An 18,271-nucleotide genomic window follows, 5' to 3' on the forward strand; every position below is an offset into this window, starting at 1 on the left:
ACAAAAGTGGCCTGGCCACCATGAACTTGGAATGATTTATCGACAAATATAGTTCCGGTTTGCGTCAACCAATCAATCAATCTAACGACGCACCGTGGTAAGCGAATAACCCGTACAATGATCATTTCGGGAATGATTTAGTACGAAAGATAACGCGATGATCGAAATCGTTCCTCGGTCATTTTATTCATTGGCCATAGACAGGCCAACGATCAAAGAGTTTGAAATTAAAGGAATGATTTTGCTGCACGTGGAAACTAAATCATTCTCTATTTCATAAATCCGTTTTATTACAGTCTGATATAGGTATGTAAAATGATTTATTCGTCGATATTCTAAATTTTATTGTAGCAAATTCAGATTAAAAAAAGGAGTTTTCAAACTAAAATCTATCTCTTCGTGTGAAATAATATTCCAGAATTACTGAATATATTTCGTATATATAAAAATATAGTTTCTTGATTAAATTTATATCTATGCACGTTATTTTTCGAAATTTTGTTAGGTCTTAGAATTAAAAATAAGATGAATTTTTAGACACGACTAAATCTCTCCTTCTCGCTAATTTAATATTTAGTAAGTACCCAAATGCATCATACATATACTTCGTTTTACCACACTTTGGCACCACTGAGTCTGCACGTCGCTCTCAAAAATTTATGACAACATTTTAAAATTAAAAAGATAAGTTTTCATGCTAAAAAAATCATTCTTTATTTAATAAATTCATTTTACCTTAGCTTTTGGTACAACTATGTCTACTTGTCGCTCTTCTAAATTTTATTACAGCATTTTAGAAATAAAAAGATGAGTTTGAACAGAAAAAAACTCCTTTCTAATCTAATATATTTCATAAATACCCAAATCCATCACACATACCTCGTTTTACCACAATTTGGCGCCGTAGCGTCTGCACGTCGCTCCTCAACAATTTATTATAGCATTTTAAAATTAAAAAGATGAATTTTGAGACGAAAAAAAAATTCTTCTCACTAATGTTTCATAAATACCGAATTCCATTATACATAGCTCGGTTTACCGCAGCATGGCGCCGCTATGTCTATACATCGCTCTTCTTACTTTGACTCAGTGAAACAAGTATTTCTTTGCTGTTAATGCATCATTCCTTAATTGTTAATACGCGAAATTTATATACTATTGTATAACTTTGAATGCATTTTTAAGTGCGCAAACAAAATAAAAATGGAGAAAAACTACTTTTAACGTTAAAACATAATTTAAATATAGTCGTGAAGTTTATAATTGCAATATAATTATGCGTATACATAAGAAAAGACTAAAAAAGGAATTTGACAAGTTTGCAATTAATATATTTCACGAAAGTATTGAAAGTGTATATTGATATTCAAAATACTCTTACTTTGATTTTTATAGTTAGGTGTAAATATTGGAAATCATAGTAAAAGTTAAGTATAATATTCTATTAATTTCACGTATATTGACTATTAACGTATATATGATGCATTTACACAACGAAGTAATACTCATATCCTAGTGCTCGATTTAACTATATATCGTTCCTAGAAACGCTGCTGTTTCTTTTCTCACACATACAACAATCGTCGAGATTGAAATTTCCTCGCTAATTCGTTCGAGGCAATCTGAACTCACCCAGCTAACAATATGATAAACTATATATAGATCTTAAGCAAAAATGAGAAGAAGAAATACCGCACGTATAACAATATTTTTATGTAAAAGCTCTTTCATGCACGTTCGAATAGAAATAGATAGATTTCATGTTTGGCGTAGGAGATGCGAGCTTGAGCGAATATCAATAATATCGATGCATGCCGAGATTGCGATCTTGTGCCGAAGGAAATATTCCCCCTAGAGCCTTTATTTCCGTTAACTCGAGCGAGGCCACGGATGGTTGCTGCTACTTTTTATTCGATCCTCCCTTTGCTCCTCTTTCACCAGATCGATTATTAAAGAAAGAAAAAATAAAGAAGATCCTTCTTCCTCCTTCTTATCCCATCCCGAGGAGAAGCTCTGGATGCTCTCATCGATGGAAAAGCTATAATTGGCTGGAATCCATGGTTTTCCGCCATAGGACGAAGCCAGTCGGCACCAACTTCGATTTTACTACTGCGACCACGATTATTATGATGATTATTATTATTGCGAAAGCCGGGGATACAAAGTTGGCTGGCATCATCGATTCGGTTCTGTAGCAGAGCGATGACGTAACGATTGGCGCACGTGAATGGCCAAAGCGAGCCAAAGCTAACTGGCAACCTATCGGAACGGCGAGCGCAACATCTTGGATGAGGACGCTGTGTGCTTGCTCGTGGCTTCGCTCTGCCGAGGAAAACTTTGCGAGGAAAAAGAGTGGTGTCGTATAGAAGCATCGCAGCAACGATAACAGCGATTCTGGAAGAAGAAGAAGAAGGCGAAGAAATGGATGAAGAGGGGGATGAGACGGGGCGAGTTCCTATAAATGTGGGCCGCGCGCAAGCTCCACCAATCACTCGCCCTCTGACCTCCAAACTCTCCTAGCTGCGGTACCAATCTGAGCTTGCGGCTCCTCGACAAAACTCTCTCTCTCTCTCTCTCTCTCTCTCTCTCTCTTTCTCTTTCTCTTTCCCTCTATATCTCTCCCCCCTCCCTGTCTCTCTTTCTCTCAAACTCCACCAGTGAGTTCACCGCCGTTACCATCGACGCCACGCATCCACCGCATCCGTATCACCGTAATCTACAAAATTCCAATTTGCTGGATCCTCATCGCGATCGCACCAGAGGAACTTGGACAATCGTTAATTCTTCCATCGAATAATTTTCGTGGATCTTCGGTGCATTCAATCGGTGAGCCGTTTCATTGCTTTTATATTATAATCTATACTATTTTATATATTATTTTTATCGTATCTATCTAGTTTTATCTTTCATCTCTCCCATTCTTTTCCACCAGCATGCTTTTTCTTGCTCTTGGTAGTATATCTTTTATATATATATATATAATACCATATACGTATAATATAACATTGGATGTGTATTCATGGCCAAAGAATTAATCCCAAAACATAGTCTAGTATGAAACGATCATAAAACCCGTATACGATCGTAACAAACTGTTTTATTATTCAACCGATCCATGGGAACCCGTCTGCACCGCGTTGTCAATGTTGCACTGCGAGTTTATATCGCTGATTGCTTGCTTGCTTGCTTGCCGGTAATCCATTATTGGCCAAAACTTTCGGTCCATCCAGTGGAATGGAAAATTTTTATTTTTCGCAATGGAATAAGAGTAAATTTGTAGAAAAAACGTGGAGCTTCCAAAGGGTTAATCCTTAGCAGCCTAAATATATATAATTTTGTATATATAGGTAATCTTTTTTCGACTGGCGCACCTTTTATAATAACTCTCTATCAAAAATTGTACCGCGTCGCGTCGCAAACGGCGTTTTTCTACGTGACGTAGCTATGGAATTGATGGGCACGTGCTCCCCTGCAATGCAACAGATTGCTGTACGACGTGCAAAGTTTTCCTCGCCGTTGCACAAACGTATGTGCGCTGCACTTACGGAATGGCTAATTGGGTGGAAAATGCGAAGGAAAATTTGGAGAAAAAGAAAGAAAATTCCAGTGCGCGAGGTTTTCGCAAAATTACGAAAAATTTGTTGAACTTGCATTAGCCGGAGGAGAGTCGGAGATCTAATCGATAATGTCGAGCTATCGTTTATTTTCTCGTAAAATCCACGTAATTCCGCGACTCAACCAAGTTAACGTTGCGAAATCAGCATCGTAAAAGCGTGTCGCGACACGAGTCGCGACCGAAAGGATTATTAATTTTTATCTACGTTTATACGTGCAGCGAGAAGACCGATGCTGATATACGCATTTACTGCTTATTATCTGTGTTACACGTGTAAAATTTAAATCTAATGGTGAAGGGGGGGGGGGGGGGGAGTATACGCAAAGACACGCAATTTTTGCACATCCCCGCATTCGAGAGCTTCGATTGATGAATCAAACGGTTAGGGCTATAGGGGTCCATGACTGGCAGAATCTCTAGGATGTCTGGTCGAGAAGAATGAATCGCAAGAGGTAACGGGTGCGTGGGGGATACGCTAGTTTTTGTATGCCACGAGACAGAGAGTCGCCAGATCGTCCTACATAGCCTGGCGGAGCAACACTCTTCGCTCCCCTCCAATTCGCCATCTTCCCCATCCCCTTTCTCTTTTTGCGTCCTCTTAGCTGCTACAGCCTTTTACCAAGAAATTGTCGAAAATCAAGCAGCGCTAAATCAAACCGTGACAAGAACCAACTATATACATGCGTGTGCGTATTCTATATATAGAGCGTTATTATGCTAGTGGAGGGTCCAAGCTGAAAGAAAAATAATAGATAAAGCCACATTTCCGCGTTAATCCAGCCTATCTTGCCAAATGGACGACGATACCTTCTCCAATCCCATTTGTGCCTGTGACGAGGAACCAGTCTGACTATACGATGACCTATACTACTCGCGCGAGATTCAGCTGAACAAACTTTCCTCGAATCGCATCGCTCGATTTTCCCTCCTCTTCTGCAACACAATACCACGAGTGCTTTCACAAAGTTTCTCCGTTCAATTTGCACATTTTTCATTTTATATTCATATACAGCCATTGAACGTCGATTATTATAATATATATATATATATATATATATATATATATATATATTTATGTAAATGCGACAAAAATCCACGTACAAAAGAGATTGATACAGTTTCCAGCGAACGTTTCTCATCTCGCACGATGAAATTTAATCTCTCGTCAGAAATCATATATAGATGAAGAGTTTCTTAAGACAGAATCATTCGAGTGGAAAAGGTCGAGCTATGAGTGTACCGCGTGTTATATTACGTGCGATCGGCAGTATACGGCGCCGCACTACCATTATTCGAATCCTTCGTTTATCTCTCATCCATAGAATTTCAATTCGTTTAATAGCCGGGAAAAGAGCAACACTGAAACATTAATAAAACTTTTATTTGTATTTATCGACGTTGCTGGAACGCAAAAGAGTAAAAATCACGGGGCAAATGGGATTGCGTTTAATCTGCTTAGCCGAGTGACTATAAGATTTAGTCATTTTTTCCCCTGCTCTTTTTCAGCCGCGATCCGCAAACTTGTGGATTATCGCGATGGAAAAGATCGGAAACGGAAATGAGATCTCGACGAGTTCGACGATCGATCAGCCTGAATCCTCGGGATCTCTGGGCGTAACGAGCGTTCAATTTTCGTGATAATTCAATTATAAAGAAGCCATGTTTTTACGCGTTTGCTCGTTACGATGAGGGACAACGCGTTGACTCGCGTAAGACACGTAGAACAAAGGGGCAGCAAATTTTTGCTCCGGCTTGTTTTCGCCTCTTCTCGTCCTTGTTATCCTAATTAAATTCGAATTATCCTCCTAACGAAGAACTACGAGACGTCCCACAAGCTTGTCGCAATTTTTTACATTACGCGCAGTGATACAGAAACAACGTATACTCCCACGTATAATTATTTGCGAAATTGAAGCGTAACCTGATACTGGGAAAGAATCCTTTACCGCCAATTCCATTTGCATATAATAATCGCAATTACGATAGTCATCAATTAACTAAAATTAGCCATGGGAAACGTTTCGCTTGACCACACACTACGTGTATACGCAGCTCTGTATACTCTTTGACGATACAGGCTTGTACCATTTATGCAGGGTATATGCCACTTCGTATAAGCAGCATACGTGTAAATGTATTGTGTCATATAGCTAGTCGTAACACACCTAGCTTATTGTTAGGTCTCCCACTCTCACTCTCTCTCTCTCTCTCTCTCCCTCTCTGGTTTTGTTTTACACAAATTTCGACACAATGACGACTCCTTATTGTCGAATCGCACTTGGAAACAAGCGAGAGAAAGAAATACGAAGGAAAAGAACTCGTTACCAAATGATGATCGTACTCCCAGGATAATACTGCATAGATAGGAATAAGCAGTGAAGTGACATTTCAGAGAAAAAACACTTTTATTTTATATCCCACGCTCTCCTCTTACGTCAGTGGTGCTTCTTTTATTCGGCCAACACTCGCGATCCTCTTGCAATAATTATTCGACAATAAAAGCTTTTGCTGTTGACTCATTAGCAAACTCCTCGCAATTAACGCGCGCGCATATACATTTGGACGTGGCGCAATCCAGGCAGAAATCTTAAGATTAAACAGTATTAAGGACGAGCGTGGTTGTCGTCGACCGACCGAATCAATCCAAAAGAAATAATATCCGTTCAGGCCAAATTTCAGCATTCTGCGATATTCTCTTTTGTATACAAGGACAATCTCAGATAGGCTCGCACGTTATAGCCCTGAAAAAAGTTTTATACGTGACTTTGACTATATTGATGAGCAAACTGTTGCGTTGCATTGATGTAATTCTTACGACGTGTGCACTACGTGCTCGCCAAACATTAATTAAATCCAATTGGACCTCTTCGACCCTCTCTGCGTAAATATTATTATTTTTAGCTTGGCCATTGCGATTCGAAGGATTTCCTACTGTGGCGTGGCATAATTTGAGATATTGGCGAGCGAAGAAAGCTTCGCGTTCCAGCTGGCAAATTGGCCCATGGGAATTCAGAACTTTATCGCCGCGCACTCTCCGCATCCATCGAGAATTTCCACCATTTTCAAAATAAACAGACTCTTCTTTGATTTCTTCCGCCAAACACCCAATCTTGTTACCCAGAGTATATCGCCTTATCTCGTTCAGACTGCATTTTTTCCTCTTTTACGTCGTCACTCTGCCGATCCGGTCCGTGAAAATAATTAATCAAAATACAGAGTACCTGAAAAGAAAATTGTAAAATCAATAACTTTATATTCTTAATTGTGACGCTTGGATAATTGATGTTGTTATTAGAGAGAATTGTAAAAGATGAAATATTTGGGAACTATAGCCCGATATATGCAAACTTTCACCATTATTCGATCAAATTACACCCAGCGGTAGGTATAGGATTTTAGAGGAGAATAAGGCTACCCTGTCTTCTAATTTCCGGCGAATAAACAACGAGGAAAATAACGCCGTCACATAAATCTGTCCAAGACCCTACATTGACCTTTAATTTGACCGACTTTGCTCCTCATAAGCTATATCTTCTCCATTATTGTTACAGGCTTCAAGATGTTTCTTCGGCACATCATAGTCTTTGGAATTTTTGCCTGGTACACCCAAGTGTCCGGTGAACACATGGTGAACTGCGAGTAGGTATCAAATCCAATTGGGGGTGTAACGCAGAATTGTTCCTTTTTCTAATATTTCTTTTCGCGGTTTCTTTACAGACGCTATCCGTTCCATAGCAGCTGCAGGGGTGTGATGCTGAGGAAACGCGAGATGAGATCGAATGGTTTGCGAGATCAAGGCTGCGACGACTTCAGGGATGACATACCGTGCTCGGAATTAAAGTCAAGCACCATCGACGACGATCAACGACGACGACGAATTAATAATCCAAGTCGTACGGAGTACGGAACGTTTCCCAGATCGCGACTCTGGATGAGCCTTCTGGACAATGTAAGCGAGAGAATCCCTCATCAGGTTTATAATAAATTATAAAGCTACGTAAATTTGTCATAAAATATTTATAAATTTTACTGTTTACCAATGGACATGCACGGTGCGCGAAAGGCAAAGATAATAAAGTGAGAGTGTGAATTTGCTTATGTGTATACGAAAAATACAGTGAAAACTTAGAAAAATTAACTAGCACTGTATTCTCACTTGGTTATCGTTGTGTTTCGCGCACGGTGCCTATATACACGTACATGACGTATTAACACTTGACACGTTCGAACCAGATTACTGTTATTCTATTAAAAATGCATAAAAATTGTTTATGCATATCACGAGTTGTATTCTGTGCAGGGCCTGAATTCTGATAATCCGTATGATTTCTATGCCTCCAATTACGAGCGACACCACAAGAAACGAAAGAACAGCGAAAAGGAGAAGCTCGCCGCACGAAGAATACCCCCCCTACAATTCACAGAATTTCTCTCCGAGCTGGATTCCTCGGATAGCGACTATTAATTTCAAAATGGAATGATCAAATATGACTCATTAATCGAATCTCTCCTCAACAATAAACGGTTTTATCCCATAAGCTCCTTTCCATTTCAGCCAGTCGTATTCTCTCTCTACATTTCTTCCTTTTCCTCTTTAATCTCACTCCTCCTCATTCTCCTACTCTTCTTTGTGCATTATCATATTACACTTCTTCTGTCCCTTCTTCTTATTTTTTCACCTCTTCCTCCCATTTTCAATATGTATAGCTATATCTCATCCTCTTCCTTCATTGTATTCTCTTCAAAACTTATTTAAGGTTTCTCGTCCTGAACTACACGCAGCTAAGAGCCCATGTACATAAAAGAATGCATATTATATATTTAACATGTCATAAATTACATTTGAAAACAATTAAATCTTATTGCAGTCTACAAAATTATATTATTTTTCCATGCAAATCGATATTATATATTGTATATAATGTTGAGTGTAAGGAAAAGAAATTATAATTAGTACGTGTATTGTATTAATACAAAAATAATTTTTGTTTCTCAGTCTTTTAAAGATTTTAAAGGTCCAATCAATATTCCAATTCATAGAAAATTACATTATAAACTTCTAAAAACCCCGTATATATGCTATACTGATTAATAAAGTTTTATAAAAATTCTGCTAACATTTACAGATAAAAACCTTTGCTCGCAATAAAATACACAATGTAAAAATATATATGTTTAAATTGATACGATACATAATTCTTATTTGATAGTGTTCGGTATATTCAAGTATATATTCATATACACATATAATAATATTTAAACTTTGTGTTTGAAAACATAACGATATCTCAAAAAGTAGATAATAAGAACTTCACAAATAATATATTTGAAAGACATTTTTGCTACTTTTGAAAATTTACGAGTTTCGTGGGATTCTATAAAAATGTTTAAAGCGACTACCGTATGACCTTCGCATATCGTTTATCCCCTTCAACACTTCTCTTTAATTAATATAAACACCACTGTTGCCATACAACAATTCTTTAGAAGACCTAAAAATGTGTTTCGAACATTTTCGGATATCCTGAATACTTTATGACTTAATTGTAAGGAAGGCATGTAAACGGTACAGAATCCGCAACACTATGCATCAATACATGCAGCGGCAATCCGATTCTGGGACCTGGGACCCAGGTTATGGATTGTCTGGAGCGTCCGTACTGACCGCCACTGATCGGCGGACTCGGGCTATCGGAGTCGTCGGGGTTCCGGACACATTCCTAATAAACTCTTATATATGTATGCATAGGTTAGATGTTACTACGTCCTGATGAAGGCTGCCTGGTTGGATCTTCTTTGTCCCTCTGGGTGCGTTCTCATGGGCGTAAACTCACGATTTTGCCCTCTTTAGGTAAAGAGGTTTGTTGATATTTTGTAGGTTCGGGATACCCCGTCTTTCTCACTATGCGTGATAGGAATCGAGATGGTAGTTGATTGATGAGAGTTGTTGATGGTTTTATGTTGATTTATTATTTGCTCGTACAATGATTTATACACTGGTTGAATGTTACTAGCTGATAGTAAGTTCGGTAATTGACTTTCGCTGAACTCCGCGATTCGAAGGCGCAAGACTTATTCTCTGAAGATTGAATTCCGTCGTCACGAAATTACAAGCAGAGCTATAAGAATACGAGATTCTAACACAGGAGCAACAACTAACGTATGTACGAACGAAAATGACGAAAAAAGAAGAGAGCGGCTAAGGGTTGTCCGGGGTTTTTAAAGGAGCATCCCTGCGTCGCTTCTCTGGACCTATCGAATCTTGGTTTTCGGAAAGCGTCGCTCCGTTGTCATGGAGATTTTGGGACTAGGAGTAGGGAAGGCTAGGGAGATGTTTTCTGGACTGAGAGTAACCTGCTTACGTCACGGGGAGATTTTTGTACACTATTGCTCAATAATCTTGCGTCAGGCGAGGGGCAGTGGGGATAAGAGAGGCAAGGGGTTATCTAGGGAATTCTAGTGGACACCGTCAAATTTTTGATCGGCTATCCCTTTGACGCAAAAGAGCTGTCAAAAGCTAAATTAACCTGTATTTTGAAGAAATACAGAAACATAAATATTTTTAAAAAACAAATAAGAAGAAAGAAAGAAAGGATTTTAATAAATATATAAAGAAAAAATATCAGATGAGTATTAGTTAATAGGAAATGTTAAAGTAATTGTTAATTATTAAGAAAATATACTTTGTGGTTTTTTTATTTCTGTTACAGGTTAAATGCTGTTTCTGATGAGCTTAAATTACAGAAAAGAAATATATATAGACCAATAAATAAAAAAGGACTAATTTATGAACCATTTCTGTGTGGACCAGTCATTTCAATAATTATGATGTAATGTTCTAATAGTGAATGTGTAAGCGTTTGGTGTATATACACAAAGAAATTTTATTATAAATTAATAATTATATATAATAATGTGTTGATTCTTATTACTATAAATTAAAGCTAGTTCAATTAAAATATTCTTTTTCTTTCCTCCTTATCTGAATTCTATACATACATAGTAATTACATATTCTCGTAGAATCTATTCTTTAAACTAATTAAATTGTAACTATTTGGAATGTGCAAGTCATAACTATTTGCTTCAATGATATTTATTATTCATTGTAAGAGAAATTGCATAGAGCCTCTGCAAATTTCTTATTAATATGTCACATCCTTCTACATATTATCTTTTATGACATTTATATGCCTCCTTTGCACTATTTTCTTCTAGTCTATAACATATAAAAATAATTTTACAATCATTAATTATTATACGCAGATCTGATGATTCTGCTGATCTCTAATTAATTTTATAAATATTGAAATCATTGATAAACCATTGTCTAGTTAAATTTGAAAAATAGGCATTTGAATGATGTTATTTAAATTTGGTATCTCTTTTGTGAGATATGTTTTCATAGTACTTGGGAAGATAAAGTTCTTTAGAAGGTATGTGTACACTAATGAGTTCATTTTGCTTTCAGCTTCGAATAGTTTTTCAACTACGTGTTTGGATATACATTTTGAATATAGAATATATTTATTTTGTTACTCCTATTATAATGTTGACAGAATTGGTAGTAAGATATATCAATCATCTGAAAATAATAGAATATATATATGGCGACTAGATAAATTAAGGATTTAAGACAGATAATTCTCAACAACAAATAGGAGTAACAAAATAAGTATTGTATATTAGGAATGGATATCCAAATATGTAGTTGGAAAATTATTTGAAGCTGAAAACAAGATTAACTCAGCAGTATACATGAATGTATTGGAGGACAATATCCTGTCAAATGTAAAGAAAAGATATCATGTAGACGAAGTACCAAACATTATATTTAAGTACAATAAATTAAGTGAAGTGTCTAGATTCTTCAAATTTAATAGAGCAATAGCTTACCTATCATCCTCACATTGATAGAATCAATTAGACAGCAGAATAAGCATACTTCAGCGTATTTGAAAATATCTAGAGAAATATTGGTATATGTTGAAAACTAGAAGAAGAAGGAACAATCAAGGCAAATAAATGTCACACAAGATGTGAAAGAATGTGACAGATCAATAAGAAATTTGAAGAGTCTCTATGCAATTTGTCTCGCATTGAATAATACAAATAATTGAAGCAAATAGTTATGACTTGCACATTTCAAATAGTTGCAATTTAATTAGTTTAAAGGATAGATTCTATGAGAATATCTAATTACTATGTATGTATAGAATTTGGATAAGGAAGAAAGAGAACGAGTATTTTAATTGAACTAGCTTTAATTTATAGTAATAGGAATCAACACATTATTATATATAATTATTAATTTATAATAGAATTTCTTTGTGTATATACACCAAACGCTTTCACAATCACTATTATAACATAATTAAACCATAATTATTGAAATAACTGGTCCACACAGAAATGCTTCATAAATTAGTCCTTTTTTATTCATTGGTCTATATATATTTCTTTGCTGTAATTTAAACTCATCAGAAACAGCATTTAACCTGTAACAGAAATAAAAAAACCACAAAGTATATTTTCTTAATAATTTATAATTACTTTAACATTTCCTATTAACTAATACTCATCTGATATTTTTTCTTTATATATTTATTAAAATCCTTTCTTTCTTTCTTCTTATTTGTTTTTTAAAAATATTTATGTTTCTGTATTTCTTCAAAATACAGGTTAATTTAGCTTTTGACAGCTCTTTTGCGTCAAAGGGATAGCCGATCAAAAATTTGACGGTGTCCACTAGAATTCCCTAGATAACCCCTTGCCTCTCTTATCCCCACTGCCCCTCGCCTGACGCAAGATTATTGAGCAATAGTGTAGGATGTTGCGTGCTTGGGAAAAGAGAAACTCACGGTTTTCCCAATATTTAAAAAGGATGAGAAAAAAAAGGGTTTGCAGTTTTATTGCTTTGTTTGTGACGATTCAGGTAGAAAAAGGGATGTTAAGACGCTTTCTATATGACGGAAGTTTCCTCTTTATGTGTAGAATAATATTCTAAATAAGATCTAAATTCTAGTGGATTCAATGTCTACCAGCCATTATTATTAATTATTGTGATTAACGTATGGGCTCATAGGTGGTGCTGTTACGGCTTTGGTCAGCACGTAACATAGGCCCGTACCAGGGTGAGTTTCACCAACTAAATCCGGGGTTAATGTAGTATAGTTTGCGTTACATGAACTGTACTACTTTAACCACCCTTCGTTAAAGCAGTATAGTTCATGTAACGCGAACTATATCACTTTAACCCCGGGGGGCGGGGAGTGAGTTGGTGAAACTCACCCTAAACGGAACTTAGCTCGAATTTGTGCTTAGCTCCTGCTTAAGGATGCTTTCCAATTAGCTTAAAAATCGACAATCGGACACAAATGGTATATTGCATGTCACACAAACTATACATTTGTGTCCGATTGTGCCGATTTTTAAGCTAATTGGAAAGCTCCTTAAGACTGTTCTTAACCTAAGTTCATGAATTCAGCTTAAGACCGGACTGAAGCTTCCATTTTAAGATCGTACTTCGTAAACTTCGTTGAGATTTAAGTTTAAGGCTTAATTAAATTTTTAATTTTATTCCTTATTCAGAGCTAGTCAGTGAATCTTTAGATTGTACTTTATTGTTTGTACTTTTTTCTTAATTAATAAATATACAGGGTGAGGCACTTAAGCCGCCCCAGAATACGAATGCCGAAAGAGGTGTATCTCTTTAACTATAACAGATATTCAATTTTTCCATAGGACATTTTCGAAGCCTCTTGTTATTTGCTTTCAGAAAGGTTCTATGCAAAAATTGAATATCTTTTATAGGTGAAGAGATACGCGCCTTTCTGCATCCATATTCTGGGGCGGCTTAAGTGCCTCACCCTGTATATCATTTGACACTTTATTTAAATTTGCAATGTTTTAAAAAGTGTTATTATAACCTGTGATATAAACAATGTAAACAAAAAATAATTCTATTTTATCATATATTTATTCAGTGAATATATTTGTAATATACAATAAAAAGTACTAAAATTATTTTATCACTTTGTGTTAAGGAATTTTGGGTTATGTTATGACAGGTTATAGTACATACAATGACATGAAAGAAAAGTATACAATTTATTGGTTTTGTTTCTTGGTTTGTCTTAAAATAGGTTGCCTACTCAATCTGAGCTAAGCATCAACTAAACCAGCTTTTCGCGTGATTTCAGAACAGGGCTTAGCATTAGCTTAAGACAGAAAACGAACTTAATTAAGACAGAGTTTGAGACCGTGCTAAGCTTAAGTTCCGTTTAATGGTACGGCCCATAGACTCCGTTAGACCAGGTTATAGGTTAGGCTCTGTTGTGTTGTGGTTCTGTTTTGTTACCATATAACCACGTGATAGACTGTGGAATTCGTCAAGTTCTGTACTTTGCATTAAAGTTGAGAAAGTCCCAAGTGTCCGGAGTATCCTGGCAAAGATATTCGAATAAAAGGAATAGATATATATATCCTACAAAAATGACTTTCTCGTCTCGATTAAAAATCATTGCTGGAATTTTCACAGAAAATTTACAAATTCTAAATAAGGAATGCATATTATTTCAGAAACAGTATAAAACTTTTTTTATGCAAAGTATTAGTGTATCATTTCAGCATACTGAAAGCAATAGAAGCACTTATTCTTTGCACCAAGCTAATCCGCAAGGTACAGCAGTGATTGAGAATAAACGAAATGTGTCGAACAATGAGAATAACTACGCACGCTCACTTTTATTAAATCCCGTGTATTATTTCAATACTGTAGTCTTTCCTCCCAAAATTGTACTATATGTCACAGATGAGTCTGCTAAAGAAATATTAGATAAAGATTGGTCGTTAATGAGTAACGATGAATTAATAGTTGCATTAAAAAAATTATCTCATCACGCAGCAAATGCTACAAAGAATTTAGATCCAATACTATATCATAACATGTTGACAAACCTAATTGATAGATGCAAAACAATGGATAAGTTTGCTCAATTTGAAATTATGAAGCTTTTAATACCTTTGCAGTGGCTAAATCATTACTCGCCTCAGTTTACTAATCTCATGAATACATTAGACGAATTGAGTTATAATAATATGACTACTTATACTTTAAATGAAAAATTTCTTTTATGTGATATATTCTATTGTCTAAAAGTCAGCAAAACTAGCAAATTTGTACCAAGAGCAATGCTAAAAATTTCCTCAAAAGCAGATAAGCTTACATCGAGACAGCTTATACAGCTTTTCTTTCTTCTAAATATTGCCCGTAAACCACCTATTAATATATATAATTTAGAATATCGTCTTGAACAAGTAATTGAAGATATTATGCCAAATGAACTTAGCATAATCGCCATGGGTTTTTTTAAAACTAAAACCTCAATAAAAAGTAATGATCTAGTTAAAACTATATTGACTAAAGTAACAAAAAATATAAATTTAATGAATGAAATTAGTATAGCAGAAATTATGAAAATATTTAAGTTCAGCAAAATAGGCAATGAAACCAAATACTTCATAGACTTCCTTGAAGCAGTAAAGCCTCATATACCACAATTATCATTAATGGCCTTAATCCATATTGCTCAAGCTTCTGCTGCTTTAATGGCTATTACACCTGAAGTCACTAATGGTATTATAGATAGGTAGAAAGCACTATGCAATTTTTATAAAATATAATCATGAACAATTCTTCAAATTTTCAATAAATTTGTTTATTGTTTTCACAGATTTGAGAAAGAAATGAGTGCTGCCAGGTATAAAGACATAGAAAGATTGATAATCTTTCTGCGAATATTTAATATACCAATTAATCATGCTATTTATCAAAAGATAATTAATGAGTTAAAAGCAAGAAAAAAAGAAATTACAAAGTAAGTGTTTGAAAAATTTAACATTGAACATTGTTCTAATCATCGCTTACTTAAAGCAAATTTTATTGACACAGGTTTCCAAATATTCTTTTAAGTATAGTGTATAATTTAGGCTTAATGAATATATATGAACCATATTTTATAAATCTTATGAGAGATCCTGATTATATGAATAAGATAAGCTTTGGTAATTTAATTAAATTACCCATGCAGTATGTGTGCTTAGAAAATAGTTTGGAACTAGAATCAAACAATTTTCAACCTATTTTACCCGACAGAATTAAAAAAACGCTCATATACGTAAGCCAGAATAAAACATTTTTTTTAATTAAAATATAAAATTTTTGTGTAGATATTTTCTTTGATTTTTCAGAAACTTCATCATTATTATGACAGAGAATCTTTTAGGTTTCAGAAACTATCTTCAGAAGTATTTTCATACTGCAAGGTTTAGTATAAAACTTTAAATAATCTCATAGCATATAAAAGGAAAAGAGTGTACCAACTTCTCATGATTATTTTTTATTTGCAGACAATTTTAAACACTGAAGACAAAGTTTATTTAGATTGTGTTTTACCACATTTTATCAAAAAGGATATATTCTTTGGCCTTAATGAAAGAGATGAAGTTGTATCGTTGGATTCAATTTTTACAAAAGAGTGGAAACTAATTAGATATCCAAGAGCAGACGATTTGACCAACGTCACGTGTATAGCACTTGTTTTGGCTCATCCTAATCTTTTAGTAAAAGAAGAAGTACTAAATACAGCTAATAGCATATTTGATGGCCAACTTAACGCAAAGATAAGACAATTGAAATGTGCTGGATATATGCCAATTTTGGTAAAGTATTTTTCCATCAAGTTGAATAAAAGCTTAAATTATTTTAATTTTTTATTTTAATTAGTCTCTGCCCTACTTTTTTTTCTAGATTCATCAATTTGAGTGGAATAATCTTAAGGAATATGAAAAATCTATATATTTAAAAAATCTTATATTTAGTAAAAAATCAAATATAGATTTGATCTCTTAAGAGAATAAAATGTAAGATAATATTTCATATAGAGTATTTTTAATAAATATCCAATAAAGTCATGTAGATATAAAATTTAATATTTTTTTGTACAAACAAATGCTATTGTAAAAGATTGTGCAAAAATCTTTTAGTATATTCGTATGTTATGAATAATGTTGCAGTTGCAGGAACAGTTCTAATTAATGTTGGCTTTAAGCCATTATATAGTGCTCCTGCACCTTCATTCCTTACAATATCTTTCATTACTACTAAAGCTGGTGTTCTTAAATTTTTGACCTGTAAGTGATATAAAATACGTTGTTAGATGTGCAGAAAAAGAAACTTGCAGCAGGGATGTAATCCAATTTGACTAACTTGTATTCTACTCTTGACTACATCTGCTGGAAAAATAACAAGCCACAGAAATGATCCACCTACAGCACCTGCTATCATTGTCTTTTGCCAGCCAATGTCATCTGCACTCTGACTGGGTCCCGCTAAAATCTTCCTTGTTGCTTCATAACCACCAAAAAAGAAAAAGTATCCAGGCATTTCTCTAGCTATGGTTGATGAAAGACCTGTAAACAGGCCCTTTACACCATGCAGTTTTATAATTTGTCTTGTCAAATTCCAGGGTCCTATTCGATTCTACGAAACAATAAACTTATATCTCAACAAATTTCCATCTGCTTCATAAATATTTTATTATATTTTAATCACCATCAACACGGATGAAGCTTTTTTTTGTGATTCAACCTCTCTCATAGCTTGAAGCTTACATTTAATCAATTCTGTAGGACAAAGTGTTAATGAAGAGAAAAATGCTGCAAATGAACCAGCACAAGCATTACCAAAAGAAGTTAGATCTTCGGTTTTAGACAATCCTATGAAAATTGTAAACAACCCATGTGTCATTTGTATTATAAGTCACCAATTTGAAAAACAACATAATTACCTAAGAAATGAGCAATAATTTTTTGACAGGTCCCATAAGCAGCAAATAAAACAGAATTTTCAGCAACATTAGCTACAACTGCAGGTATAGTCCCTGCATAAAGGCCTCTCCTAATTCCATCAGACTTTAACGTACTGACAAAACAATTAGTCATTCCTTTGTACATAGAGGGGAATGTTTGCATCTTCACTTTGACTGTATCTAACGGCTGTCCTACATAAGTACTAGCAAGTCCGCCTGATAAAATATAAAAATATAAGAGAAGTTGAAAATATATCCGCATTAGTGAGGAAAACTTTTATTTTTTCTTTTCTGTGATGACTTTTGAATATAAAAAATATATGTATTATTACCTAATGAACCGGAAAGAAAATCAATCACCCCAGAGATTAAATTATTTGTACTTTTATTTCCAGGCTCTATGCTTTCAAGTGCCATTATTGTCAACAATGATTCTTCGCACGTGGCTCTTCAACAATGCATTTGTGACCGTAACGACGTATTAGTGTGTCTATAACCTGATATGGTAAATTTGAAAAATTAAAGAAAATCAAGAAGAAAAGCACGTGATTTGTCGCTTAAGAAACTCCTATTATTGTGATACCAGATACTAAGCATGTATTAAATAATATCAGAATTCCGATAAAATGTAAGCGATTCATAACATTATCAATAATATACATGAATCGCTAGAGTTCTACTTCGCTTCAGCTTGAACACTTCAGTTAATTTAGCTTCATAATTTCAATGGTATATACTAATGTATATATAATATGTACACGTATTTACCACATATACGATAATAA

The 18,271-nt window shown here is 34.8% G+C and overlaps 3 protein-coding genes across 4 annotated transcripts; 2 read left to right on the plus strand and 1 right to left on the minus strand.

The window, feature by feature from the left end:
- The first annotated feature begins 2,498 nt into the window (after nucleotides 1–2,498).
- On the plus strand, nucleotides 2,499–8,694 carry LOC136785801 (uncharacterized). The gene is made up of 4 exons (XM_066747083.1): nucleotides 2,499–2,826; nucleotides 7,168–7,255; nucleotides 7,334–7,565; nucleotides 7,917–8,694. The coding sequence occupies exons 2-4, from the start codon at nucleotides 7,176–7,178 to the stop codon at nucleotides 8,079–8,081; spliced, it is 477 nt and encodes a 158-aa protein (XP_066603180.1). The 5' UTR covers nucleotides 2,499–2,826; nucleotides 7,168–7,175; the 3' UTR covers nucleotides 8,082–8,694.
- A 4,717-nt stretch (nucleotides 8,695–13,411) lies between these two features.
- Nucleotides 13,412–16,603, plus strand: LOC136785602 (uncharacterized). Of its 2 annotated transcripts, none has more exons than XM_066746743.1 (6): nucleotides 13,412–15,266; nucleotides 15,351–15,494; nucleotides 15,569–15,794; nucleotides 15,847–15,942; nucleotides 16,027–16,338; nucleotides 16,427–16,603. In XM_066746743.1, the coding sequence occupies exons 1-6, from the start codon at nucleotides 14,110–14,112 to the stop codon at nucleotides 16,526–16,528; spliced, it is 2,037 nt and encodes a 678-aa protein (XP_066602840.1). In that variant the 5' UTR covers nucleotides 13,412–14,109; the 3' UTR covers nucleotides 16,529–16,603. The 2 variants fall into 2 exon arrangements, with proteins under 2 accessions (XP_066602840.1, XP_066602841.1); XM_066746744.1 differs by having other exon boundaries at nucleotides 13,413–15,266; nucleotides 15,868–15,942.
- A 27-nt stretch (nucleotides 16,604–16,630) lies between these two features.
- Nucleotides 16,631–17,959, minus strand: LOC136785603 (mitochondrial ornithine transporter 1). The gene is made up of 5 exons (XM_066746745.1): nucleotides 17,819–17,959; nucleotides 17,466–17,702; nucleotides 17,231–17,394; nucleotides 16,886–17,158; nucleotides 16,631–16,807 (listed from the first exon to the last, which is right to left on the minus strand). Exons 1-5 carry the CDS (start codon nucleotides 17,901–17,903, stop codon nucleotides 16,631–16,633), a joined length of 936 nt encoding a protein of 311 aa, XP_066602842.1. The 5' UTR covers nucleotides 17,904–17,959.
- Between the last annotated feature and the right edge of the window lie 312 nt (nucleotides 17,960–18,271).

This window comes from Prorops nasuta, unplaced genomic scaffold (assembly GCF_024137725.1).
Source record: "Prorops nasuta isolate Cenicafe-Biocafe unplaced genomic scaffold, Cenicafe_Pnas_1.2 PNAS00003, whole genome shotgun sequence".
Lineage (NCBI taxonomy): Eukaryota > Metazoa > Arthropoda > Insecta > Hymenoptera > Bethylidae > Prorops > Prorops nasuta.